Source organism: Copadichromis virginalis, linkage group LG23, assembly GCF_057382275.1.
Source record: "Copadichromis virginalis isolate Kocher_CV1m ecotype Utaka linkage group LG23, C_Virginalis_male_GT1.1, whole genome shotgun sequence".
NCBI lineage: Eukaryota > Metazoa > Chordata > Actinopteri > Cichliformes > Cichlidae > Copadichromis > Copadichromis virginalis.
The window spans coordinates 37,458,056-37,484,833 of NC_140639.1; the positions used below are offsets into that span (position 1 = coordinate 37,458,056).

At 40.9% G+C, this 26,778-nt stretch overlaps 1 protein-coding gene and 1 pseudogene across 1 annotated transcript; one reads left to right on the forward strand and one right to left on the reverse strand.

Moving 5' to 3' along the window:
- Positions 1 to 17,076, forward strand: LOC146681542 (ATP-binding cassette sub-family C member 4-like). Its single transcript, XM_085449067.1, has 19 exons — positions 1 to 814; positions 1,237 to 1,374; positions 6,739 to 6,936; positions 7,212 to 7,349; positions 7,481 to 7,518; positions 7,598 to 7,710; positions 7,794 to 7,940; positions 8,962 to 9,041; positions 9,972 to 10,122; positions 10,275 to 10,394; positions 10,495 to 10,605; positions 11,273 to 11,373; positions 12,544 to 12,735; positions 12,836 to 12,991; positions 13,705 to 13,794; positions 15,224 to 15,396; positions 15,595 to 15,700; positions 16,112 to 16,246; positions 16,327 to 17,076. The coding sequence occupies exons 1-19, from the start codon at positions 767 to 769 to the stop codon at positions 16,414 to 16,416; spliced, it is 2,325 nt and encodes a 774-aa protein (XP_085305193.1). The 5' UTR covers positions 1 to 766; the 3' UTR covers positions 16,417 to 17,076.
- LOC146681543 (ATP-binding cassette sub-family C member 4-like) overlaps positions 17,076 to 26,778 on the reverse strand; it is a 22,652-nt pseudogene continuing 12,949 nt past the window's right edge.

The window sequence follows — 26,778 nt, forward strand, 5'->3', positions numbered from 1 at the left end:
CATGAGGGGTATGGAACTCCAAAGTGTTCAAAATTAAATAAATAAATAGGTCAAGATGAAATAAATAACTATGTGAATAAATAAGACACAGATATGTAATGTGAGAATGATATTGTGAAATAATGGAACACATTTTGAAAACAATGCTCATTATTGTGAAACATATTACATTCTGCTATATAAATTTTCTTATTATTGTGAAATATTATTTCATGGTCATTATTTTTCACAATAACAGAGATTATTCCTGAGGCATTTTATTTATTTCCAGCCGTTTTTAGTCCAAAATGACCTTTTTTCAAAGTCAGTCTTTATTTCAAAATCCCGTTTTTCCCGATGGTCTATTTATTTCATAATGCGACTTTTCAGCAGAATGACTTTGTCTGTCAATCAAGAAAGACAGGGCGGAGCCAGTTGTGTGATTGGTTGCTCCTTTACTCAGACATAAGTAATAGCACATGAATTGTCGATTTAGGTTTAATGGTGCAATGCATCTCCTATGCAGCTGGCGGCAGTATGCAGCTCAAAATAAACTTAAGGCACCGACAAATGCAAAACACTGGGCGCGAATAACGTTACAGGTGTATCAATTCTTGTGAAGGGCATGGCTGCAGGAAACAAGTCCGTTTCTGAGTTACTCAGAGAACTTGCTAACCGCTTAGATTGAACGTCTTCACCTCAGTCTGCGTATTGCAGCAGTGTACTGGAGATGAAGTGGTCCCTGGTCCAAGTTCTCATCACAACCGCACAGTGTTAACGTTAGCAAATGCTAACGCTATCACAGCTAGCTCCACTCCACGAAACGCTGTTCAGGGTAAGTAACGATATGATATTATTGCTTGGTTAGTCTGTCTGTCTGGCAAAAATGAGCTTTTTAATCAGTTTAGTCACAGATTTTTTTAATACTGTTTTTTATCATAGCAAAGAATTCTATAAATTAGGTAAGAGAAAATAATTGTCTTCTGGGTTAATGTCTGTATTACTATTTACATTGTTGTAGGTAATAGTTATTCATGACTGTTTTAAAGTGGCTTATCTTCTGTGCTAATATGGAAGACAAGTAATCTATGTGAAAGAAAAGAAAGCAATTTTAGTTCAACGTAGTGATTTTGTAAGTGGGTATAATTTGAAAATGCTTTTACTAGTACAGTGGATGTTCTTTAAATATTTAACATTTAAAGTGTGTGTCACTTTACAGACTCCAACTTCAGTTTTGGTTTGGTCTCACCGTTGTAGGTCATAACACAAACAAGTCAAGTCAAGCAGCTGAGGAAAGGGCTTAAGGAAACCATGGTATGGCCGCTTCTGACAGAAAGATCAGACATCATTCCTCCTTTCTTACCAAGGGAATCAGAGACTGCTCCCTGTTGTGAGGTAAGGTCAGGTCACATCTTTTAACATCTGAATAGTAAAGCTATTTGGTTAATTTATGAAGGATGAACATTAATTGTTGACACAAAACACCAATATACTGTTTTGTATGCGTGGGTTAGTTGAACAGCTGGGTTACATTTAATAAAAATACACCTAATGTTGCTGATGCTCTTAAGACTACAAGATAAGTAAAGCTATAAAATGACTGTGGCCTGCCACAGAAGATGAGGAAGAAGAGGAATGCTCTCGAGGATAAATGCAGAGTGGCAGGTTACCTTCGGTCCTTCATTGAAAATGGTAAGTCTGCTGCGATAGGTATTTTGCCATTGGTTTTCTCTGATTATACTTTGGTAAATTACATACAGTCCAGTGATCTTGGGTCATTAACAAAGTACACTATAGTAGAGCTGGGCGATATGAGATTTTTTCATATCACGATATTTATTTTTATTTATTTTTTTATAAAAAGGACAAGAGCGGTGAGGTCTATTGCAATAGTTTAATTTTTCTATTGAGAAAAGGTTATTTCGCAATACATATCGTTATCGTTCTATCGCCCAGCTCTACGCTATAGTATAATTTTGTTTTGTTATTTGCTCCATGCAATACATAAGAGTGGTGGCATTATCAGTTGCACTAGAATTGTATGTAGACTACTTTTAGCTTTGTTAACATAAAAATATCTATAAAAGCTACAACAGCAATTTGAGTGGGGCAAAAATGTCTGGTGCCCTGTATGTAAGTGGTCATCTTTTATGGTATTTCTCTATAAAAGATTCAAAATAATGAATATAGGATGTCATTATAGTTTAAAACAATCTTCTGTTGCAGCATCTTGTGCACAACAAAAAGCCCTCATCAAGTTTTGGACAGGATGGGAAGTCTTGCCGAGAAATGACTGTGGAAGTGGTCAACAGCAATCTTCCAAAGTCTTCCACCGGTTTTGAAGTACTACGTCTTCCTGCACACTACTGTACCTATGAGTCATTTCTAATGGACATTCAGGTGTGTCTCAACTCTACTGACTCAGGTTTTGGTCTGGTTTACGATTGATTCCATAACCACATGGTAAAATTAGACCATTTCTTCTTTCTTGCATCACATTACTGTACTCGGTGTTCAAAGAAACGGACAATCTAGTCAGTTCTAGTTCTTTTTAATACACTTGACAGTGAAAAATACAGAGTACAGGTGTGCATTTATGGCTTTTTTAATATAAACTGATGAAGAGTTCAGATATCAAAATCAGTTGTTCACTGTACATTATAAATTACACTATGTTTTGTTTATACTCGCTACTGATACAAAAAGAATTTCTAGAAAAAATTATTTGAATTAAGATGTTACACTACTGTACTGTGTTCATTGTATTAAATCTGCTCAGAGTTGACATGTACTGTATATCCAACCAAGAAATGAATATCATTAAAGTGACAGCTGTATAAAACAAATCCTGTTTTATAGCCACTCACTGTTTTGTTGAAAATGAAATTGGTTATGCTGTTTTGAGTCAGTATTAGCTACAAAGCTGTAGAAATTAAAAAAAAAAAAAAATCCTCCTGACATAGAAACTGATTAAATGTAATAATGTCTTTCTACAAGTGATTTTGAAGTATTGGTAGCACAGCAGGGTCTTGTTCATTCAGTGCATCTGGGAGCTGAATCTCAGGAATGGTGATCTCATTTGATGGGCAGCGATTATGTTGTCCTGTCCAGTCCACACCATAATCCTCATCAACCTGAAAGAGCATGCACATGTTTTAAATCTAAACTGAAGAGGTGTTTCCTGCAGCTGTTCCTAGATGGACTTATTGAGTCTGCCAGGGCCTATGTGAGTTGCTTAGGCATTGGCTACCAACTAATTATTCATTCACCCATTCTAGGTCAGGATTGGTTCTCTTCAGGTATAACAAATTTAACTTTGTTTAAAGTATTGCCATCTATACCTGACAGGTGGGATAAAAGAGAATGGCTTGGGAGGCGCACAGCAAATCTCAAAGTTTTCCAATTAATGCTGAAAGAACCAAGGATGTAAATGTATTCTTGTTTTAGCTTTACCGAAGACACGAGAGAAAGTATGATATCTATAATGCTGCTGAAATAGACAAAACCATTTCAATAAACTCGCTATTTAACATCAACCTTGTTATGCGTTATCAGAGAACAATCAACTGCAAACAGCAATGAAACGTTCAACTATGTACTATTTAAAGCACTAATGACCCTGTTGTCTAACAAGATGTGATAAGTAAGTAGACTGTGGAAAGCTGGTGGGTCTACTCTGTGTAAAAGGTTCCTACAGGCTCCACTGACCCCAGTCTCCGAGTTAACACACTAACAGCTAACACTGCTAAACGTGTCTCAACGCCGAGATGGCGCCGATAGCTTTAGCCGTAGCTGCCCCACTTAGTTTAGACAGTAACAAAAAAAAGTAAGCGATAATAATTCATTGTCAAACGTCATAATTAAGGTCAACACCTAAACAATGCTGTGTACAGAATCACACAGGTGCTCAATTACAGCATAAACTTACCTTAGACCATCCTCCGTCATTTTCCTCCTAATTGTGCTCGGAGACACAGAAAATGTATCGGCAATTACCCCGACGGTTATCCCGGACAGCACTAAAGTCCTGAGTGCTGCACCGGGATTTCTAGACGTGGACGGCCAACATTTGAAGACTGTTCTTCCTCGGCGTATTCCAAACGAACACGGTGCTGAATTGATCTTAAACCTTTGACAATGCTGTCATCGATGCGAACATCTTGAAGAGCAATTATCATCCCAAGCATTTCAGAAACATCTAAACGACTCAAAACAGTATCTACAGGTAAATGATCCCTCTCTATCTGATTTGCTTAAATGAGCAGAACTGGCTGAAGTTCACACCAGTCCGCCATCCTCCGTGACTTTTGACCTAGCACGCTGTTGCTAGCTGCAGTAGCCGTCCGCGGAGCCGGTATCCAGGAAAACTAGTCGATGGTAAACGATAAGCCAATAGGTGCAAAGGTCCAGCCCACTTACATTGATTGACAGACAAAGTCATTCTGCTGAAAAGTCGCATTATGAAATAAATAGACCATCGGGAAAAACGGGATTTTGAAATAAAGACTGACTTTGAAAAAAGGTCATTTTGGACTAAAAACGGCTGGAAATAAATAAAATGCCTCAGGAATAATCTCTGTTATTGTGAAAAATAATGACCATGAAATAATATTTCACAATAATAAGTAAATTTATATAGCAGAATGCAATATATTTCACAATAATGAGCATTTTTTTCAAAATGTGTTCCATTATTTCACAATATCATTCTCACATTACATATCTGTGTCTTATTTATTCACATAGTTATTTATTTCATCTTGACCTATTTATTTATTTAATTTTGAACACTTTGGAGTTCCATAGTGGGGTGTGAAAGCTCAGGGAACCCTTAACCATTTTTTTGTCCACCAGGCCACGGCAGAAGCAGATATGGTATGTAAACATTGGTTTGTTTTTTTAAACCCTCTGGTTAAGGTTATTATGGGCATGTGCAGTGAATATCAGCGCTATGTGGCCAGAAGTGTGATAATATAATTTATTTTGTGTAATAAACAACTGCAAGGATAGATGATTACAACAAATAGATGACTAATACATAAAAGTAATACATAGATGAATAATGATGATGAGTTAAGATGCGTAATCATGGGAACAAGTGGGTTTACAAACAGGAGCAGCTGATTAGCATTAGAAAAGCTGAAATAATACCTCAACTGAAGCCAATTGTACTATATGCACTATATGTGCACAGTTACAGGAATATTTTTTTGTTCTATTGCTTTCTATTAATTTATATAATTTTAAGTTAAGCAGGACAGAGTTCTTTTAAAGAAAGATTTACTTATATTCTCAAAAGTTAAGCATGACAGGCTTCTGTTTAAGAAAGAGACCTGTTTTACTGTGTTAATGTTGTCATTTTGAGCTAAAAATAAATGGCTAAATGATCATTTGTTTCCCATATGGTCATATCGCAAAGAATATGCATCTGCTTAAATCAAATTCAAGTCAAATGGTTAAAAAATAATTTCACACACAAAAAAAATAGCTACCACACTGGGAAGGGTGAAGACAACTGGGTTGCCCGGCCCTGGCCACGAGGTGTCCCTTATTTATTTTTCAGCGAGTTGGCAACCCTAGCTGTGGTCGTTGTATCTGTCATCGGTACCAACTCCACGAACTCCTCGGTGACGGTCAATGTGTCATCAACTCCGCGGATGAAAATTGCCAGTTGTGCAACATCTGTAATGTCCGTGCCTTCATCAATTGCAACTGAAAACACAATAAATGACTTTACTTTTTGCTTCAACTGGCTGTCCAAATCCGCTGAAAGATCAGAAATCCTGTCAGCAACTGTGTTTGTTGTCAGGCTGATATTTGCAAAGGCCTGGCGCTTTTCAGGGCACACAATCTCCGATGCGTTCATCATACATGTTTTTACAAATTCACCGTCACTAAATGGTTTTGAAGCTAGTGGAATTTCGTTAGCAATGAGGTAGCTAGCTTTCACTGGAGCATCACTGATGTCTCGGCTGTGAGTAAACACAGACTGCTGTTTCTTCAGACCCGCCAACAGTTCATTCACCTTCTCTCTTCTCCGCTGTCCTTGAAAGTTGTCATATTTGTCGGCATGAAGACTCACATAGTGGCGACGGAGGTTATATTCTTTTCAGCACTGCAACATGCTGGGAACACACCAAACATACAGCTTTCCCATTCACTTCCGTGAGGAGGATGACCATTTATCTTGGAACACTCTGCATCCACTTTTCTCTTTTTTGACAGAGACATATTGGGGCAATGAGGGTGCCAAAACAGATCAGGTTTAAATTTCGCGGGCAAAACAAAGTAGCTCACAATTGCTATTGCGCCATCCAATGGACACAATTGGAACAACAGTTTCTTTATTGAAAAATTGCTGCTCATTTTTATACTTTACAAAATCATCTCGCGGGCTGGATTAAACCCGTTTGCGGGCCTGATCCGGCCCGCGGGCCGTACGTTTGACACCCCTGTATTAGATCATAGACTGAAGGGGCTGCAGGGATTTATCTTTGTCTCTTCAGGAGATGTTTTCTGAAATTCAGCCACACTACTACCATTTGTAGAAAAGCACAAACAAGACTGAGTGCTGCCAAAGCAAGCTGACTGTCAACAGACTATCTGGGTGACTCGCAGGACTTTGAAGATGTAAACCGCAGTACATTTCCAAACACTACAAAGTGTGTGTTTCACATGAGGAGGTGGTGCTGCCATAGGTCTGTAAAACACAGCTGTACAATTTCCTAACACTTGGTGATATGTGTGTGTGTTTGTCAGGGTCACATGGTGGCAAAGGGAACTTACACGGAGCTTCAGCAGTCTGGATTGGACTTCACCTCCCTTCTCAAGAAGGAGGAAGAGGAGCAACAGCAGCCTCATCATGACACCCCCACCAGAACTCGAACTCTGTCTCAAAATTCAGTGCTGTCCCAGACTTCCTCTGTCCAGTCCATCAAAGATGAAGACCAGTTACCGGTTAGTGGATAATTATCAGTAAAAACAGCCTAGTTTTTAAAAAATCAGGGTTGTTTATAGGAAATGGGTCGTTTCTGCCCATCCCTAGTTTAATATCATGTTTGCTTTTCTTTCTTTTCCCCTTCCCCAATGGTCTTTAACATACAGAGCGTGCTGAACTGACACAACTTGAGCTTAGTTTGCTTTAGTCCGTTTTCATTTTGACAAGTTAAACACAGGGAACTTGACGGCCAGTGATCATGATACTTGTCTGCGTGCTGATGACTTCCTCGCAGGCGGAGAAAGTTCAGACATTTGCAGAGGAGACTCGAGCTCAGGGAACCATTGGAATACGCATCTATGCCAAGTATCTGGCAGCTGGGGCCAACATTGTGGTTCTGCTGGCTGTCGTGCTGCTTAACATCATGGCTCAGGTACACAAAGACTCACCTGCACTTGTAATTCGCCTTCCACATGTTAGCTCAGTGAGAATAAGTGTTGAATGCATTTCACATGTGTAATATAAAGCAGTAAAAATTATTTTTTTGGCTTTTATATCTTCTAGGTAGCATACATCATGCAAGACTGGTGGCTAGCTTACTGGTAAGTATCTTCAATCTGCCGTTTTCCTCATAGACTGCAGCTTTTACATGTCTGTTTATACTCATGTCTGACTGTTTAGGGCTGATGAGCAAGAAAAACTAATGGCCAGCAGTAACATGACTAACATCACAACAAATGGACTAAATGTCACCAAAGAGCTGGACATGGATTTTTACCTGGGAATTTATGGAGGTAAAGGCGTTCTCTTATTTACACTGCGCTGCATTTCTTCTGATTTTACTCCACTGGTGTTTTATGGTGTGTTATTTTTCCAGGTTTGACTGCAGTCACCATAATCTTTGGCTTTGGCAGGAATTTGGTGCTGTTCAATGTGCTAGTGAGGTGTTCACAGTCTCTGCACAACCGCATGTTTAGCGCTATACTCCAAACACCCGTGCGCTTCTTTGACATCAATCCGATTGGTAAGCAAAACTTTGCAAATTTTTAGTGTTGTACGTTCTAAAGCCAGAGTCGGTAAATTGTAGAATTTTGTAGTTCAAAAACTTCTAAATGGAATTCTGTAGTGCTCGTGTGGGCCAACCACTCACCGGAGGGGAGATGGTCAGGGGCAGGCTGAGAAATCTGGCTTTAGGAACTTGGAATGGCACCTTTCTGTTGGGGAAGGAGCCTGAGCTAATGCTTAAGGTTGAGAAATATGAACTAGGTGTAGTCACGGTCACATGAACTCATAGCTTTTGCTCTGGTGTCTAGAGAGGGCTGGACATTGTACCAGTCCTGGGTTGCCCTCAGTGAGAGGTGACAGGCAGGTTGGGTATACAGGTATCCCCAATTTGGCAACTGTGCTTTGGGATGGATGAGTCTGGTTGTTTCCCTGTGCATTTGAGTCAAGAAACAGGTCCTGACTGTCATTTTATGCTTATGTGTAAAATCACATTTGACACGTCAGCACAATACCCAACCCTCTTCAAGTCCCTGGGTAGGATGCTTGATCTGCTTAAATGATGTCCTCAATCCTGCTGATACACTTTTTGTAGTGGAAGCAGAGTCTGGAGCTAACCCATCCATCACTGTGGCTGAGGCCACTGAAGTAAAAAAACAAACAAACAAAAAAGCTGGCCAGGCCCCAGGGTTAGATGAGGTTTGGTGAGGTTCCTCTTCCTTACACATAGGGTCAGGAACTCAGTCATACCTTGGTGTGACCCAAATAACCCAGATAAAGGGGGTAAAGATGGATGGATGAATTTTGTGGTTACTTTTACTCCATTTGCCATCTTTGTGGGGGCACAGTATACAATTCAATTCAATTTTATTTATATAGCGCCAAATCACAACAAAAGTCGCCTCAAGGCGCTTCATAGATACAGAGAAAAACCCAACAATCATATGACCCCCTATATACAGGCAAGGAAAGTTAAACTAAACATTAATCTTACTCTAGCTGGTTTCAAAGTGTGGTGATAATTATCTCTTGTCTGACCTCAGGAAGAGTATTGAACAGATTTTCAAAGGACATTGGGCTGCTGGACTCCAACATGCCAGTGACGTTTGCAGATTTCGTTCAGGTGAGGGTAGATTTCTCAGCAAAGACACAGCAGCATTTTTCTTTTCTAAACCACTGACAAAGCTGCAATGAAGATCATAACAAGTGACAGTTTATGGTGGAGCTGTAGCCTCCACGCTCTTTTCGATAAACACAGCAGGTCCAGAGCAAAGGTAGGGAAGTATTTCCCTGAAGTAACAGCAGCACTCACTACTGTAATGATAATAAAACTTTCAAGCCAATAAAAGTCATTTAAAGTCCAATAAAAAAAAAACGGTAACAAGTCTTAATAGAATCAAATCAACAGTTCAACAACCTAAGAAGAAAAGCGATCTTACCATGTGCTCATCTGTTGCTGGGTAGTTTTCCAAAGTGAAAGCTAAATTCTATGAAGAAAATGCCATAACTAGGCAATTTAAACTTTGCTGCAGACTCACAGCAGCTGTCCCATCACTATGAAATCAATGCAGTACCTGAAATACTTCACTCAGGTCCAGGCTTTATAACTCATTAGCCCTTAGCTCTTAACTTTGAAGCTAATCATTACACTGATTACACGCTGCTGGACAAAATATTACGAATTTCTTTGTTGTCACATGTTCCTTGAGCTTGCCTCAGTCACTCAGTACTCAGTGCTGCCACTGGTGAGTAAAGCGAAAGTGTAAGCGCTGTGGCACTGCCCTTTGCTGAGGTTGGTAACATTTACCTACTGATGCCCATCTGAGATAACGCTCTTATTTGTAACAGAGGGTCAAAGATCTCTTTGAAGAATAAAATGAGTAAAACTGACAGTGCTGTTACTAAAGTGAAAGGCTGAAGTACAATGCACAAGTTAATGAAAATACTTTCTCATTCTGTAAAACATTCATTTTTCTTTTCTAAAGACACTCAAAAAGAAAAAGGCACAAGAACAAACCACTTTAATGTTGATGTGTTTTTCTGTTGTGAGCAGATCTTCCTCCAGATACTTGGGGTCATTGCTGTTGCAGCGTCAGTGATTCCCTGGATCCTTATCCCCGTTGTCCCCCTCCTTCTCATCTTTCTTTATTTGCGTCGCTACTTTCTGCGGACCTCCAGAAATGTTAAACGGCTGGAGTCCACCAGTGAGTGTCCTACAGTACAACAGTGTGTGAAGAAGGAGATACACGTGCTGCTACTGTTGTTTCTTTTTCATTTTAAAACCTGCATATGTAATATCTTTAAAACTTGAAGCTCTTTAACCTATTGGTAACTTCTGACTCATCTGTGTCCTCAGCTCGGAGTCCAGTCTTCTCCCACTTGTCCTCATCTCTTCAGGGCCTTTGGACAATCCGAGCATTTGGGGAAGAGAAGCGCTTCCAGAAAGTCTTTGATGCCCATCAGGACCTGCACTCAGGTGCTCTTCATGCTTGGCACATAGAAGCTCATATTATGATCAGAGAACTTAAAAATTGTATGTTTTTGAACTGTCTGTGATGGATTGTTTCCCTGTGCAGAGGCCTGGTTCCTGTTCCTGACCACCTCTCGCTGGTTTGCTGTCCGCCTTGATGGCATCTGCTCCATCTTTGTTACCATCACTACTTTTGGCTGTCTGCTGCTCAGAGACAGTGAGAGAACTAATTTTACTGTTGATTTAGTCTTGCTGTTTGCGATCGCTTACCAGCAGGGGGCAGCTGTGTGCCGGTTATCCACTATATTGCCAAAAGTATAGGCTTACCCATCCAAATTGATGAACGATCAAGCTTCTCCATCTGGCAAGCCGATGGTCCAGTCTGAGAACGGTACTTATCTGACTGTTTCCAGGGAAAGAAACTCTTAGTGCAGCATACCAAGACATTTTGGACAATTTCATTCAGGAAGGGGCCATCAAGGCGATGGCCCCCTGTTCTAGCATGACTGTGTACAGTACACAAAGCAACGTCCATGAAGTCCATGAAGACATGTGTGAGTGAGTTTGGGATGAATTCGAGTGGAGATGACGAGCTAGGCCTTCTCATCCAACATAAGTGTCTGACCTCACAAATGCACTTCTGGAAGAATGATCAAAAATCCCAAAAACGCACTGCTAAACCTTGTGGAAGAGTTGAAGCTGCATAATTTTAAACCCTCTAAATTAAATGGATGGGATGTCACTCAAGTTCATATGCTTGCGAAGGCAGTTAAGTGAATACTTTTGGCAATACAGTGTATATGCAGTCCAGCAGATGCTGAGTGATTGCTGCCGTTTAACTTTTAAAAGTGTTAGTAAAATGGTTGTTTTCCTGCTCCTGTCAGAGCTTGATGCGGGTGCTGTTGGTTTGGCTCTGAGCTACTCTGTCACACTAATGGGCATGTTCCAGTGGGGTGTCAGACAGAGTGCAGAGGTGGAGAACATGGTAAGATACTCACTGTCTCTTTTATTTCCAGAGCTTGTATCATTTCTTTCCATACTGAGCTTTTGCTATTCCCATATAAATCTCACTAATTTCCAGAAATAGTCCAAAGATTGTATTTATTCTGTCATTTGAACATCAAAAGTCTTCTTTGCCATTTTGTTTTATATTTATGGTTGTTGGGCTTGTTGACATGGAGGTGAATCTGAGACCACTTTCCTGATGTTGTATGATTTCTGCCTGGTGTGCTACGCATCTTAAACTTGTGTTGTCAGCAGACTTAAATGATCAAAAATTTTTAGGAGTCTGAAGTAAATTATTTATTTGGGTGATGCAGTGGTTAGAACTGTTGTCTCCCAGCAAGAAGAAGGTCCTGAGTTTAACTCCACCATCAGGCCGGGGTCTTTCTGTGAGGAGTTTGTATGTTCTCCCCATGTTTGTGTGGTTTCTCTCCGGGTACTCCAGTTTCCTCCGAAAGTCCACAGACATGAAGTTAGTTGTGAATTTAAAATGCCCGTAGGTGTGAATGTGAGTGCGAATGGTTATCTGTCGACCTGGCGACCTGTCCGGGGTGTACCCTGCCTCCCGACCTGTGGTAGCTGGGATAGGCTCCAGTCCCCCCGTGACCCTGAATTTGATAAGCAGAAGAGGACGAATGGACATTATTATTTTGCAAGAGTCCAAAGGGTTAAGCTTTGGGATTCTGCTCTTTCACATGAATAGCATGAATAGACCACTAGTTGTACTGGTGTTTCTCTGGCATCTGTCCATAATAAATAATACCTGCATTCTCCTTGATACCAAGTAGACACACTAAATGATTCTATAACATCCGTCTGATTCACGTGGCAGTTCTCCTTCATTGAGAAAAGCAGCTCATGGAGAAAAAGTAGCTTAGGAAAATAATCCTGCAGAAACAGTGGCAGACTGAAGCATCCTGAACACTGAGTTGTGAGTTGCAGACTTGCTGATTGGATGTGGAGGATGTGGTGGGCAGTATCTTCTTAAATTTTTGGTGTAATTCTAGATATTAATCCATTCTTTCAGATTTACCTGATTGTTTATTTCTTAAATTGAACTTGTATGCAAATAGTTTTATTACATGTTGTGTTCTTGACTACACCACACAGACTGATCCTGATTTAATGTGCATTCCTGCGTTTCTGTCCTCAGATGACATCAGTGGAAAGAGTAGTAGAGTACACTAAACTGGAGAGTGAAGCACCCTGGGAAACCCAGAAACGTCCTCCTCCTGATTGGCCAAGTAAAGGCCTGGTGACTTTTGACCAGGTCAACTTCTCCTACAGTGCTGACGGACCTCAGGTGCTGCACAACCTGAAAGCCTTGTTTAGACCCCAAGAGAAGGTCAGACATCAAGGTTTATTTGTTTTGTTTCTAAGAACCTGAAGCCATTTGTGTGATACGCTGTCAAACCAAAGCTTATGTTCTGTGTCCTGTGGGTCAGGTTGGTATTGTGGGTAGAACAGGAGCCGGGAAAAGCTCTCTGGTCTCGGCTCTGTTCCGCCTGGCAGAGCCCCAGGGGAAGATCTACATCGACGGTATTGTGACCTCTGAGATCGGCCTCCATGACCTGCGGCAGAAGATGTCCATCATTCCTCAGGTACAACATCATAGCTGACCTCTTAGCAGAACACAACACTAGCATCTGGCTACTCTTGTTGCCTTGTTTCGTAGCTCGTCTACTATGACTTTGTTACTTTGACATGAGAAATATTTGGCTAATAAGTGACATTAATTATTACTAGTTGGGCACATCCTTAAAGCTAAGAAAGGATCAGCAGCCCCAGTCTGCTCTGACACTCTAGAGTCACTTCTGTTTGCTCTGTGAGAAAAGCACAAGTGTTGCAACAAAGTGCACAAGCACTTTGTTGCAACTGCTTTGATTTGGTGCTTATAAATAAAATTGAATTATTTGCTCAAACAATTATACGAGTGTAGTTTTAACACTGCATCTTTTGGTTTTTTTGTTGTTTGTTTGTTTGTTTTCACCAGCTTACCAGTAATGAGTTAAAATCAGCTGTCCAGCAAACATTTTCTCCTCAACGCTCTCAGCATTTCAATTCCCACAAAGCTCTTTGCTGTGATCAGTCAGAACTTTTGCAAACTGTAGGATGCATTCAAAACCAAAGGAGGGCAGCTGGTTACAGTTTGCCATGTGTGCCATTTAGGTTTTTTAAACTTTTACCTGCCACAGCAGGACATTCACTCAGATATGTCGAAATAAGTCACTGTGCTGTTCTGTTTACAAATAGTCCACAAAATCTAATCATTTTGGTGTCCTCTGGGTTCTCCAACTCTCCCCCACCCCTTTAGGACCCGGTACTGTTTACGGGTTCCATGAGAAAGAACCTGGATCCATTTAACCAACACACAGATGAAGAACTGTGGAGTGCTCTGGAAGAGGTCAGTAACTCTCACAATCGGCAGAATCAGTAGTGTGTGAGTTTTAATTCTTGTATGATGAAGCAGAATACTTGCCAAACTATTTTATTATCTTACCATACAACAGAAATATTGTGAAATATGTCAGGTTGGCTCATCAGAGCGTAGCGTACTAGCATCAAACTGTCCCATTCAGGATGACTGAGGGTGGAGGAGCTGCTGTCTCTATTGCATGAGGATATTCTCTTACATAGGCAATTATGTAATTATGTCCTGGAGCCAGGAGCGGACAATCAGAGATCCCAGTGTGGTGGTGAATGACCTCAAGGATTTTGACCTCAAAATCAGCCTTGAAAAGAGCTGCCAGGAACCTGCACCATGTATGGACTGTCTGGGGCTCTATATAGATCCTATTCCTAATTGTGTCACTTTCAAAGCAGAGGATCATCAGCATCCTTCACACATTGTCTCTCCCTCTTTCAGCTGAGAAAAACTGTGCAGTTCCAACTCTCTGCATCCTTGCACTCTTTAATTCCTGTGGTGCATTTACAACCGCTTATAATGAGGGATTGTCAGCTTTGGGTCACATCTCTACATCTGCTGCTGTCACAGTGTAACAATAACACCGCACTGTCTATCACAGTTCTCCACCTGCAGAGGAACCCAGCAGCTCTTATTGCACAAATACCTCTGAGGGTGATGTTACCCAGAGTAGCCCTTATGGCCTATGATGGGAAGGCAGTGAATGGCACAAATGTGCTAAAGCTGTGCTCTTAGCATCACGGGACATCTCTGTGGGTAACATTGTAGTCAAAACAGATGACTATGCAGTAATTATATTATGTTATAGTTTATATTAATCTTTGTTAGGATATTTAGATACTAACAGGTCTTATTCATGATTTTTATATGTAAGAAGAAGAACTTCAAATTTAATGCAGAGAAGCTAATATGTGAAGAATGGAGTCTCTCTTTTATACTGATTGCAGCATTCTGGATCAACTGAAGGCTTTTAGGCTTTTACAGCAATGCAGCCTAGAATAAATAAATACACCAACTAGCTTTCCAGCTTTACTTTGAGACAGGTTGCTTCTAATTTTACAGGTACTGCACAAATTAATAGAAAGAAAAGAAAGGCAGTCCTTAATGTAGATGCTAAGGAACATACCCTGATCAAACATGAGTCCTTGTGTTATTGGAGGTTGAGTCAGTGTCAGGTTAGACACACTATTTGTTTTTGAATCATTTGTCTTGATTGATAAATAAAGCTGGGTGTCATCTGCGTATCATATCATAGCAGTGCTTCTAATAATGTCTAAGGGAAGCATGTATGATTGGTCCCAGTACAGAACCCTGTGGAACTAACTGTAAAAAGACGACAGAGCAGGAATTATTTATAGAGGACACACACAGTGTAGTTAAAGCTGCTTTATTTTTTTTATTCCTGCAGGTGCAGCTAAAGTCTGTGGTGGAAGAGCTCCCTGGAAAGTTGGAGACTGCCCTGGCTGAGTCGGGCTCCAACTTCAGTGTGGGCCAGAGGCAACTGGTGTGTCTGGCACGAGCTGTCCTGAGGAAGAACCGCATCCTCATCATTGATGAGGCCACAGCCAATGTGGACCCGAGGTACTGCAAGATGACGTTTGCCTACTGTGTATGAACAACATCTTGTTAGACAGAAGAATATCTTGTGTACTGCAGCATGATGGGATACAGAAACTACTCAGCTGATAACACTTACTTTGACACATCGGTGGTTGTTTGCTGATAGTAAATTTTATCTAAAGGTCACACTAACAGAAGCGTTTATTTCTGCGGCTGCAGGACCGATGAGCTGATCCAGAAAACCATACGAGATAAATTCAGGGAATGCACTGTGCTCACCATCGCTCATCGCCTCAACACCATCGTAGACAGCGACCGTATACTGGTGAGTCCTGAATCGTTGACACTGATGCCACTTAATTAGGTAAAACCTCTAATTAGGTAGTAGTTAAACAACTAATGCAAAGGTAAAAAGTAGAATGGCTTTTTGCTGAGAGCTGGATCCAAATAATCTGTCAATGCCAGGCCTTAGAAATGCATTAATGCTTAATGCATTCTGTATTTGACAAGATTGGTGGTGTCCAAACATACAAACTGTAACACAAGTGTGACTGTCACCTTTGGAGCAGCTTCTGCTTTCCCTGTATGTGGATGGAGTGTCGGGCTTTCTGGGTTTAGCAGCTTTTCTTTCATAGCCTGAAAAATGCCAGATTCAAGTCAAGAGGCTATTAGTTTTACTTTGAAACTCATACTTTGCTCTTACTTTTGTGCAATAATCAGAACTATTTGTTTCCAGGTTCTAGATGCGGGGAAGATCCATGCGTATGATGAGCCGTACACCCTGCTGCAGGATCCCACTAACATTTTTTATAAAATGGTGCAGCAGACGGGCAAACAGGAGGCAGCAGCTCTTCTAGAGGCAGCTAAAAAGGTCAGTTTGTTTTCGTTAAGTGTGAAGAACTTGAGTCAATCTCTTTTTGTAAACTGACATTTGTAAACTATGCGTTCCAGGCTTACGACAGCAGGAGCCGCCCCAGCCTGTCAAACGGACACGCAGTAACAGCAGACGGGAACTTGGTTATCTTTGAGACCGCTCTGTAAGCTCAGGGAGGCACTGAATTGCTGCTGCTCCTCCAGAAGATCCCTGGGCTGTAAAGCCCCTCCAGTCTCTGGTGAAAGCGCTGATCCGCTGCTGGTGGCGTAAGACGGGGTGGACGTGACCTGCACAGCATTGATTTGCTGGGCCTGATGTGGCCACACAGTGCAGCTGTTTCCTCAGACTGACTGCCCAGAAATCAGGGCTATGAGAACTGTTGATGTAGAGCACTACCTATTTATCTCTCACGTGTTAAATTGCTGCTCAGCATTCTGGTGCCTTGCACAAATAGCTTTTAAATGGCTACATAATCCTTAAAATCCCAAGTGCTTTAATTTACTGATGGAAGTAAATCACTTGTAGATCAAAGTGATATTATTGTTCAGGATTAGTAACGACCAAATTCTTACTCTGCAGAGATCTCTCTGTATTTTTTTCACATTTATCTCTTTAACTACATGTTTTAAAGACTTGGAAAAAAAGCGTCACAAGATTTCAGTGTTAAATATTTTGTTCCTTGTGTTGTTTAAATGCTGACTGAAGCATTTCCAGGGAGGAAAGTGAAATAGCAGTGTGAGCTGTCTGCTGAATGTTTAAGTTATTTCAACTTTGTACGCTTGTTTTGTCAAATATTACATAAAAGGCCCACACATCTCACATGGTAACATTTGTCTTGGTGTATTGTGTAGTTTTTGCTTTTTGGCAAATATTGCTACTAAGATATAATACTGAAATCAAATCTTTGGTCAAGTCAAGAAGACAAGGACTGTTACAAATTACATGAACTTTATGAAAATTCGTGTACAAAAAGTATAACGGTGGGGAATTCAAGGTCAAATTCTGAAGCTTACAGATCTTACAGAGTAGCTTGTTCACATGTGACAATGTAACCATAATTTATGATTTCAACATAACTTAAAAACAGACACAGATCAAATAAGATCAAAGCATAAAAAACATCAAACGCCCCAGTCGTTGCACACAGTTGGAGGCAGGAGGAGCTCGCGGTGCTCAGAGGTTGCTGCAAGAGTTCAGCTGATTCCAGTGTTTCACTCCACGTCACAGTTTAACTTCTCTGTTTGGGTGTGAGAGAGACTTGTTGGAAGTAGACCTCACCTGGTTGTAGCAGCCACAGAAAAGTCTAAATTATTTTGCTCAGGCTGCTGTCATAAGCTGGAAAGCATGGAAACTGTGTGGATGCAGATTTTTCAGCCATGTTTAAGGGGACTCTTTTTCACCTCACCTTCCTGCTGACTCCAGCAGAGCCGCTGCCTCAGCCTGGCCCATCTCTTGCACCATCTTGTAGAGAGCACCCTCCTTGTTTTGCAGTAGAGTGAAAGGACAGTCCAGCTCCTGGATGGTGCCACTGTCCAGCACCTTAGGCCAAGAGAAAACATACGGTGGTGTAACAGTTAACACAGGAACATTTTTTGCATATCTGTGTACTCTAACAGTATGAATTTATTAAAAAGCTACAGTCGGAATAGCCGAGTCACCAGTATACGGTCGCTGTCTATGATGGTGTTGAGGCGATGAGCGATGGTGAGCACAGTGCAGTCTCTGAACTTTTCCCGAATGGTTTTCTGGATCAGCTCATCTGTCCTGCAGTAACAACAAGAAAAACACTTTGAGAATCATGTGGGAAAAGTGTGTTGAGAAAGCTCCTGGATGTCTAGGAGCTCTCTGTACTGGTAATGTATCTGGAGGACCTTGGGTCAACGTTGGCCGTGGCTTCGTCGATGATGAGAATGCGATTCTTCCTCAGGACTGCTCTGGCCAGGCACAGCAGCTGCCTCTGGCCCATGCTGAAGTTGGAGCCTGACTCAGCCAGGACAGTCTCCAGCTTCCCAGGCAGCTCCTCCACCACAGACTTCATCTGTACCTGCAGTGAACATGGAGAGGAGAAACCTGTAGCTGGTCTGTGGGCAGTAACGACAAATCTGGGTGTGCTAATTAAATACTAGCCTCTTCCAGAGCTTTCCACAGGTCTTCATCAGTGTGCTGGTTGAAAGGGTCCAAGTTCTTCCTCACACTGTCAGTAAAGAGAACTGGGTCCTGGGGAGCAGAGGGGAGAGAAGTCAGGGAGAAAAATCAGTAGACTCTGCTACGTCATTAATTCTATGTACCGGATATGGATTTGGAAACGACACGCAGTATCGTATGACTTTGAAAATCTGTGTTTTGAGTTTAATTTACTGAAAATAAATGATATAGCAGTTTCAATTAATAGAAGAATAACAGAAATGGATAGCATTATTGTAACAGTGAGATTGTAACTACGTATTTCTTCAGGCAGTTGAAGTGTCATCTGATGTTGTACCTGAGGAATGATGGACATCTTCTGGCGCAGGTCATGTAGGCCAATCTCAGAGGTCACAATACCGTCGATGTAGATCTTTCCCTGGGGCTCTGCCAGGCGAAACAGAGCCGAGACCAGAGAGCTTTTCCCCGCTCCTGTTCTACCCACAATACCAACCTGACCCACAGGACACAAAACATCAACAGCTGATCATCACTCAGACCCCAACCAGCTGTTCTCCACAAACCGATGTGTCACCTTCTCTTTGGGTTGAAACGTGGCGTTGATGTCTTTGAGGACCGGTGGTCCATCCTTGCTATAAAAGAAGTTCACTCGATCAAAGGTTATCATTCCTTGGCTCGGCCAATCAGGGGGAGGACGCTTCTGAGTTTCTAAGGGTGCTTCACTCTTTAGCTCAGTGTACTCCACCACCCTCTCCACTGATGTCATCTGAAAAGCCAAGAGGTCTTTTTCAATTATGCTTTTTGTAGCCTATGTTAACGTTCATTCATAGGCATCAGGATGTTTTTATATTTTTTAAACCCCAAAACCGAAAATTCCAACTTTCCTACAAAGGGCTTTATAATTTGTACAGCATACTTTACTGTAAGTGCAGAAGTCAAGTGTCCAAAGTTTTTGTACAAATGAGGTATGATCAAAATTTGAGAGGATTAAGGGAAATGGAAACTTTGCTCCATGTAACTGTCCATTAAGTACATTTATCTTCACCCACCAACATCATTTTCATCAACATCATTCATTCAAAAAAAACTGGAAATACAAAATGTCATCACTCAGTTCTTACCATGTTCTCCACCTCTGCACTTTGTCTCACTGTCCACTGGAAGTTTCCTATCAGTGTTACAGCATAGGTCAGCACAAGGCCCACCTCTCCAGCCTCCAGGCCTAATGGATCCAAAACATGAGAACATCAGAGGCTAGTTCAGGACTTTCTTCTGCATTAACTCACTGTGTGTGGTTAGGGTATTTAGCAAACTAAATGCAGTTAAATTAAACATTTAATTGTGTTTAGTTTGCCAAATACCCCAAGCCCACTAAGGGGCTGGTTGGTTTAAAAGTTGTGGAACTGTTTGGTTTTTCTTTCCTTTATTTTTAATAGTTTAAGTAAAGGTTTTAATAAACGTCCATTTATGGCAAATCTTATTAATCTACATTATATATTCTTGACCTGTTGCACAGATTCAATTCAATTCACATCAATTTGATTTATATAGCACCAAATCACAGCAACAATTGCCTCAAAGCACTTTATATTGTAAGGTAAAGACCCTACAATAATACAGAGGAAAACCCCAACAATCATGTGACCCCCCACGAGCAAATCCTTTGGCGACAGTGAGAAGGAAAAACTCCGTTTTTATAGGAAGAAACCTCTGGCAAAACCAGGTCAGGAAGAGGCAGCCATCTGCCATGACTGACTGTGGGTGCAGGGAATAAGACGGGACAAAGACACACCCTGGAACAGAGCCAGAGATGAACAATAACTAATGAATAAATGCTGAGTGGTGTATACGCACATAAAGAGTGAAGAAAAAGACTCATCATGGGAAGCCCCCAGCAGCCTAGAGCTATTGCAACATGACTAAGGGAAAATTCAGGGTCAACTCATCCATCCCTAAATATATGCTTTATAAAAAAAAAAAAGTCTTAAAAGTAGAGTTTGTCTGTCTCCTGAATCAGGGCTCTAGAGTGCGACCAAAATTTTCAGTGGTGCCACTAAAAAAAAAAAAAAAAAAAAAAAAAAAAAAAAAAAATTGGTTGCACCTGTGCGACCAACTGTTCGGGTAGCAAAAAAAAAAAAAAAAAAAAAAAAAAAAAAAAAAAAAAAATCTGCAACCTTCCCTGTGGTCAACAACAGACACACATTTTGCCCTATCGTGGACTAAACCAATCAGAGGTAGTAAGGGGCGGGACCTCTCTGATTGGCCGTGGTCCAGTTGAAAGTGCAGGTGGAAGTGGGAGGTGAGTAGCTTGAATAAAGCGATATCAATTCATTAAATCCTGAATCGACTTTTAAATATAACTGTGTTTTGCCAGAAACGCCAGATTCTCAGATTAAAGCTCACAAAACCATTTCAACAACAACCAAACAGCAAATGAGAGCAGGTACAGGGATTCCACACAAAGACGTAAACACAGAGGACCGACGCATCAGAATCAACTTTGTCTTTCTCGGCTTTCTCACCCGACGGCCCGTAGACGGACACTCTGTCGGAGCTTAGCGGTTCTGATGCGTCCGGTCCGCACTGTGTTTACGTCCTTTTGCGCTGATTCTGAGCTGCAGGTTTTGTCTCTCTCCAACCAAAATTCACCGAGCAAGCAGCAAAAGAAGCAGCAAACTGCGCTTCACATTTGATCAATGTCGTCATGAATTTTGCTGTTTTGCTTCCACGACTATTTAAAAAAAAAAAAAAAAAAAAAAAAAAAAAAAAAAAAAAAAAAAATCACACTTCATGCACAGCTAGCTCTCTCTCTCTCTATCTCTCTCTGTACTTCAAGAACAGTTTCCCGTCTCCAATCTCTGTTTTCTGTATTATTCATTCACTTATTGCCCACCAGTCTACCGTTGTTTACAGCGCTGTGGCTGCTGTCTTTTTCTTTTCTTTTTTTCACTTAAATGACCTCGGACAAGAAAGCCTATTTTTTCTGTTGTTCAATACTGAAGAAATTTAAACTTTATATGCAGAACATTGTAGAATATTTTTAAGGTTATCTGCTATAAAAAGCCAGACCAGGAAAATCTGTGTTTTATTCTCAGTTACTTTCACACAAAGGCCTCTGCTGTGATGTTCACAATTCTGATGAAGTCAGTACTGATAAATGATCAGAATTATAATATATCTGACTGTCTGAGGCTAGAAGTTGAATCGAATCGGGACTTTGAAAACCGGAATCGAATGGATTATAGAAATCAGTGATGATACCCAGCCCTAGTGAGCAGCCTAGGCACGACAGACGTGGATGTAGCTGTAATAGGAAAAGAACTATTTTAACTTTTCCTGTTAAGTTAAGGCCTGATCCTTCTGAAATTCATAGCCAGTGCTCTGACACGGTGTCATCAATCTTTGAATGCTGAAAAAGCACAGTGTATCCAGAAAAACACATTATATTATATTATATAAATTATTATAAAATTTGTGTGCGCCCAACTTTTGTGCCGGTACGCCTAACTTTTTAAAGTTAGGAGTACGCCCATGGCAAAAAGTTAGTCTAGAGCCCTGTCCTGAATACAAACTCCACAAAAGAGGGGCCTGAATACTGAAGGCTCGGCCCCCCATTCTACTTTTAAATACTCTAGGAACCACAAACAAGCTTGCAGTCTGAGAGCGCAGTGCTCTAATGGGTTGATAGGGTACTATTAGGTCTTTAAGATGAGATGGGGCCTGATTATTCCAGACCTTGTATGTTAAATTCGATTCCGGATTTAACAGGGATGCAATGAGGAAAAACCAGTGTCGGTGAAATGTGCTCTCTTGGTCTGGTCCCTGTCAGTATCTTTGCTGCAGCATTGCGGACCATCTCAAGGCTTTTTAGGACGTTTTTAGGAGATCCTGATAATAAGGAATTGTAGTCCAGCCTAGAAGTAAGTTTTTCAGCATCACTTAAACGGAATGTTTTTAATTTGAACCAGATTCCGCAAATGGAAGTCCAACACGTTTGTTTACCATATATGCACTGAATGATATATCCTGGTCAAAAATGACTCCAAAATTCCTCAGTGTTACTGGAGGGTTAGATTTTTATAGGTGAGTACAATAACCTCAGTTTTATCTGAATTTAGAAGCAGAAAAGTAGACGTTATCCAAGTCTTTGTCTTTAAGACATTCCTGTATTTTAACAAATTGGTGTGTGTTATCTGGCTTAATAGATATATAAAGCTGGGTGTCATCTGCATAGAAGTGAAAATGTATGCTATGTCTTCTGATGATACTGCCTAAGGGAAGCATGTATAATATAAACAGAATTGGTCCTAGCACCGAACCCTGTGGAACTCCATAACTAACCTTAGTGTGTGAAGAGGACTCTCCATTTACATGTACAAATTAGAGTCTGATAGATTGATATTCAAAACATTGTACAGTACCTTTAATACCTACAGCATACATAATCGCTGTAATAAAATAAATCAAGGATTTTTTCCTTCCCACTGTCGCCAAGTGCTTGCTCTAAGAGGGTCCTCTGATGGTTGGGGTTTTCTTTGTATCGTTACAGACTCTTTACCTTACAATATAAGGCACCTGTTGTGAGACAGTTTGTCTGCATGGTGCTTTAGTTCCTCACCATGTCTGAGTAAGACGCAGCCAAATGCTGTGAGAGTGATGAATATGGAGCAAATGCTGTCAAGGCGTAGTGCAAACCAGCGGGAGGTCATCAGGAACAAAAACCACGCCTCTGCAACGAGACGAAAAAATGCATTTCATTATAAAGAAGATGACCAGGTTAATCTTTTGAGCAGGTTCACTTTACAAGACATTTCATGAGACCCAAATATCTCACACATGTAATTTATTATAAAGCGATTTGTACAATATAAAGCACCTTGAGGTGACTGTTGTCATATAAATAAAACTGAATTAAAGTCTTCCAGGCTTCTTCGCTATCATTATTCCACTATCATTACTGATTTACAACATTTTTAACTATTTTTCAGCTGGAGACGCATAGCTTATCTTCCCAAGGCCTCTTAGGAGAGATAGTTGAGCAAATGATCAACTTTGAATTGACCTGTGATAACCTTTCTTAAGAGGGAAAATGCCTTTACAAATATGCTCCCAGAAGGTATTCATTGACAGACTGAGAGCAAATTATCCAGAATTCCAGTTCTACTTGGAACTATGAGTAGTTTTCTTTATCGCTTGAAATTCCTTTAAAATCAGCTAGAAAATCTCAGTTTTAACCATCCATAAAGAGTTCATAAAGAGTAAACCTGAATGCAGGTCCTGATGGGCATCAAATGCCTTCTTTAACCTCTCCTCAGCCTTGAGGGCTCTGATGGTGGAAAGACCCTGAAGAGACAAGGACAGGTGGGAGAAGACTGGACTCCGCGCTGTAGGAAAAGATTAGCTGTGAGAAACTGTTAAACAGCCAGCGTCATTGAACCTACAGTTTAAAATGATGAGTTTATGATAGGATCGTAATAAAAATAAGCGCACTTGTTGACTCGAGACGTTTGACATCACGTGAGGTACGGAGGTAAAAGCTTCTCAAGTACAGAAAGATTATTAGGAGAGGAACAACAGGGATGAGGATGAGAGGGATGACTGAGGCTGCCACCGCGATAACGCCAGTATTCTGTAAAAACAACTAAAACAACATCGCATAATCAGAAATACTCAAATTACTGAAGGATCCTTTTAAGTGAGTCTTGTGTGTATATAGCACATATAGTAGTCTTCACTTGATAGAAGTCCACAAAAGTGATAGGTAGCATGGAGTCCATTTGGCTGACATCTTTGGAAAATCTGTTGAGTATTCGACCTGAAACAAGGGAAAAGGAACAGAAACATTATATAAAGAGAAGACTATAAATCATTCAATCAGTAAAAGCAAAGATATGTCAGCCCTGCACCCAGCACCATTATCATGTTAAGGATGTAGGCAAGTGTAATTTTTGTCCTTTTTCTTAGTGTGTACTGTATGCTCTAGTGGGCTAATGCTAGCAAGACGCTAACATTGAAGCTACCTGGACAATCCAAAATCAGTGGGTGATATCACTACGTCCATCTTTATGCTGTCTATGTTCTGAACATGAAGCTTTACACCATACAAATCAATGCTTTCACCATTCATTGAAACGTTGCCTCATGACAAGCACCTCGGTGAAAGTGGGGAGGAAAATCCCCATTCCTCCCTGAGCCTGGTTTTACCAGGAATCTCTTCCTGTTAAAAGAGAGTTTTTCCCTCCCAAAGCACCTTTATGTGGCTGTTCTAACTTGGAGTGCCAAGTATGAATAAAACTGGATTGAACTGAACTTAATAGACCTTTTTTTAGAGGTTTAAGGCCAATGTCATCTTGGAGAACTCAGACAACACTGGAATATGTCAGGGATGTGTTTTGACTCCAGTTCTCTTCCTGGTAGAAATAGACTGGGTTATTTGTAAAACTATAGGCAAAACTCCCAATCGGTCAAAGGCATAAGGCAGGATATACCCTGATGTAATTCAACGCTTTTTCTTAAATTTAAAATAAATTCTGTGTAGGCCTCACCTATGGGGTTGACATCAAAGAAGGTAACCGGGGTGTGGAGAACAGCACTAAACATGCTGTTGTGCAGAGTCTGAGCTGATCTCACCAGCCCGTGAAATATCACCAAACTCCTGGCAAAACCAAAGACCACAGCTGCTGCTGTCAAACCTAAAAGTAAACACAGCAGGACTATATTAGATATTAGACCTGAAGACTCTAACAAGAACTATAGGTATTACTATAACTATAGGCTTACCTGAATAAATACCGAGGTAAAAAGTGAGATCAAACTTTCGAAATGAGCTAGTAACATCCATTCCACTGTCCACGCTAACAGCAGTGGCTGTGCTGTTAGAAAACTCCTCCCCTGCCCTGTCAGATGACAAGACAATTCAATCAGGTACACACGAAATGATAACTGATCTAATTTCATTTAAAAAACTGTCAAATGAACAGTATAAAGTTAAGCTATTGCATACTGTATTTGCCATTAAAAATATCCACATTGGTAAAGTTCTTACCAATATACCAGCCACCAGTCCTGCAGGATATATGCAACCTGTTGAAACGGACCTCTCTTTAGATCAATTTTTGAAACACAGCATGAGGAAACCAAGTTGCAGGAAATGTGTGGGAGGGTGGGAAGGTTAAGTCAGGTTAGAGCAGGGGTAGGCAATCTCAGTCCACGAGGGCCGGTGTCCCTGCAGGTTTGAGATGTGTCCTCAAACCAACACAGCTGATTTAAATGGCTAAATTAGCTTCTCAACATGTCCTGAAGTTCTCCAGAGGCCTGGTAACGAAATAATCATGTGATTCAGGTGATTACCCAAGGTGAGATCTAAAACCTGCAGGGACACCGACCCTCGTGGACTGAGATTGCCCACCCCTGGGTTAGAGTCACTGTGACATTTCCACATGATTGTACAGTGAGGGATTCAATACTGATAACAGTTAATACAGACAGGTAACACCTGGAGACAGAAAGAGTGCAGGAAGGGTGTTGAAGGGTCGGGGCTTACCTCAGCTATTATGCTGAGCAGTATTATGACCATTAACACCAAAGTGTTACAGCCTGCTGTGAAGTACTTAAGGTAAACATGGCCGCTAACATTTCCTTCAGCTCGAGTTTCTTCTGTAATAGTTTGAGCAACTTCAACCTGCAAAACAATAAAACAAGTTTAGTGATAATAGACTTGCAGGTCTATTTTAACCCAAACTATTCATTTCTACCTCTGTCCATCCTTGTAATTAGGTGACTACAAAATGCTGCCATTTATGTGGGGACTCTTAATCTAATCTTTTGGAAATATACCTACATGAAGCTGATCAGTGCAGCTGCTGTCTGGTAGCAGGAGGCTGCTGGAAGAACAGTGTGACCCATGTGAGCAAATCGTCCACTGGCTGCGTAAAGACAATTTGTCTGGGTCAACCGAACATGACCCAACTGAATGTGCCTCCACATCACTTCTCAGCAGGGACACAATATCCAGGCCAGAGGTCTGCAGCTCACTGTAGGTTCCCTGGACCATGACATGACCCTGGAGAAACAAATAATGAAAATGAGCAACAATGTGTTTTTCAGTACTTAATAACAAAAAAGTCAAAAAGGCTCATCTGAAGGAACGCCTTCCTTCGGAGAAAATTATTTCTATGAATTTGGAAAATTGGAAAACCACCATTAAAAATCAGTTGTGAAGCTCCTTCTACAAAATGCAGAACCTGTGAGTAAAGGGGAACACATTAAAAAGGGGATCAAGGAGATTTAATTGGAACTGTACACAAAGCCGCGTTGCCTGTTTATCCCTGACACTTTTCAGCTCGTCACCTAAGCTAACCTAAACCTAAACCTCCCAACATCAC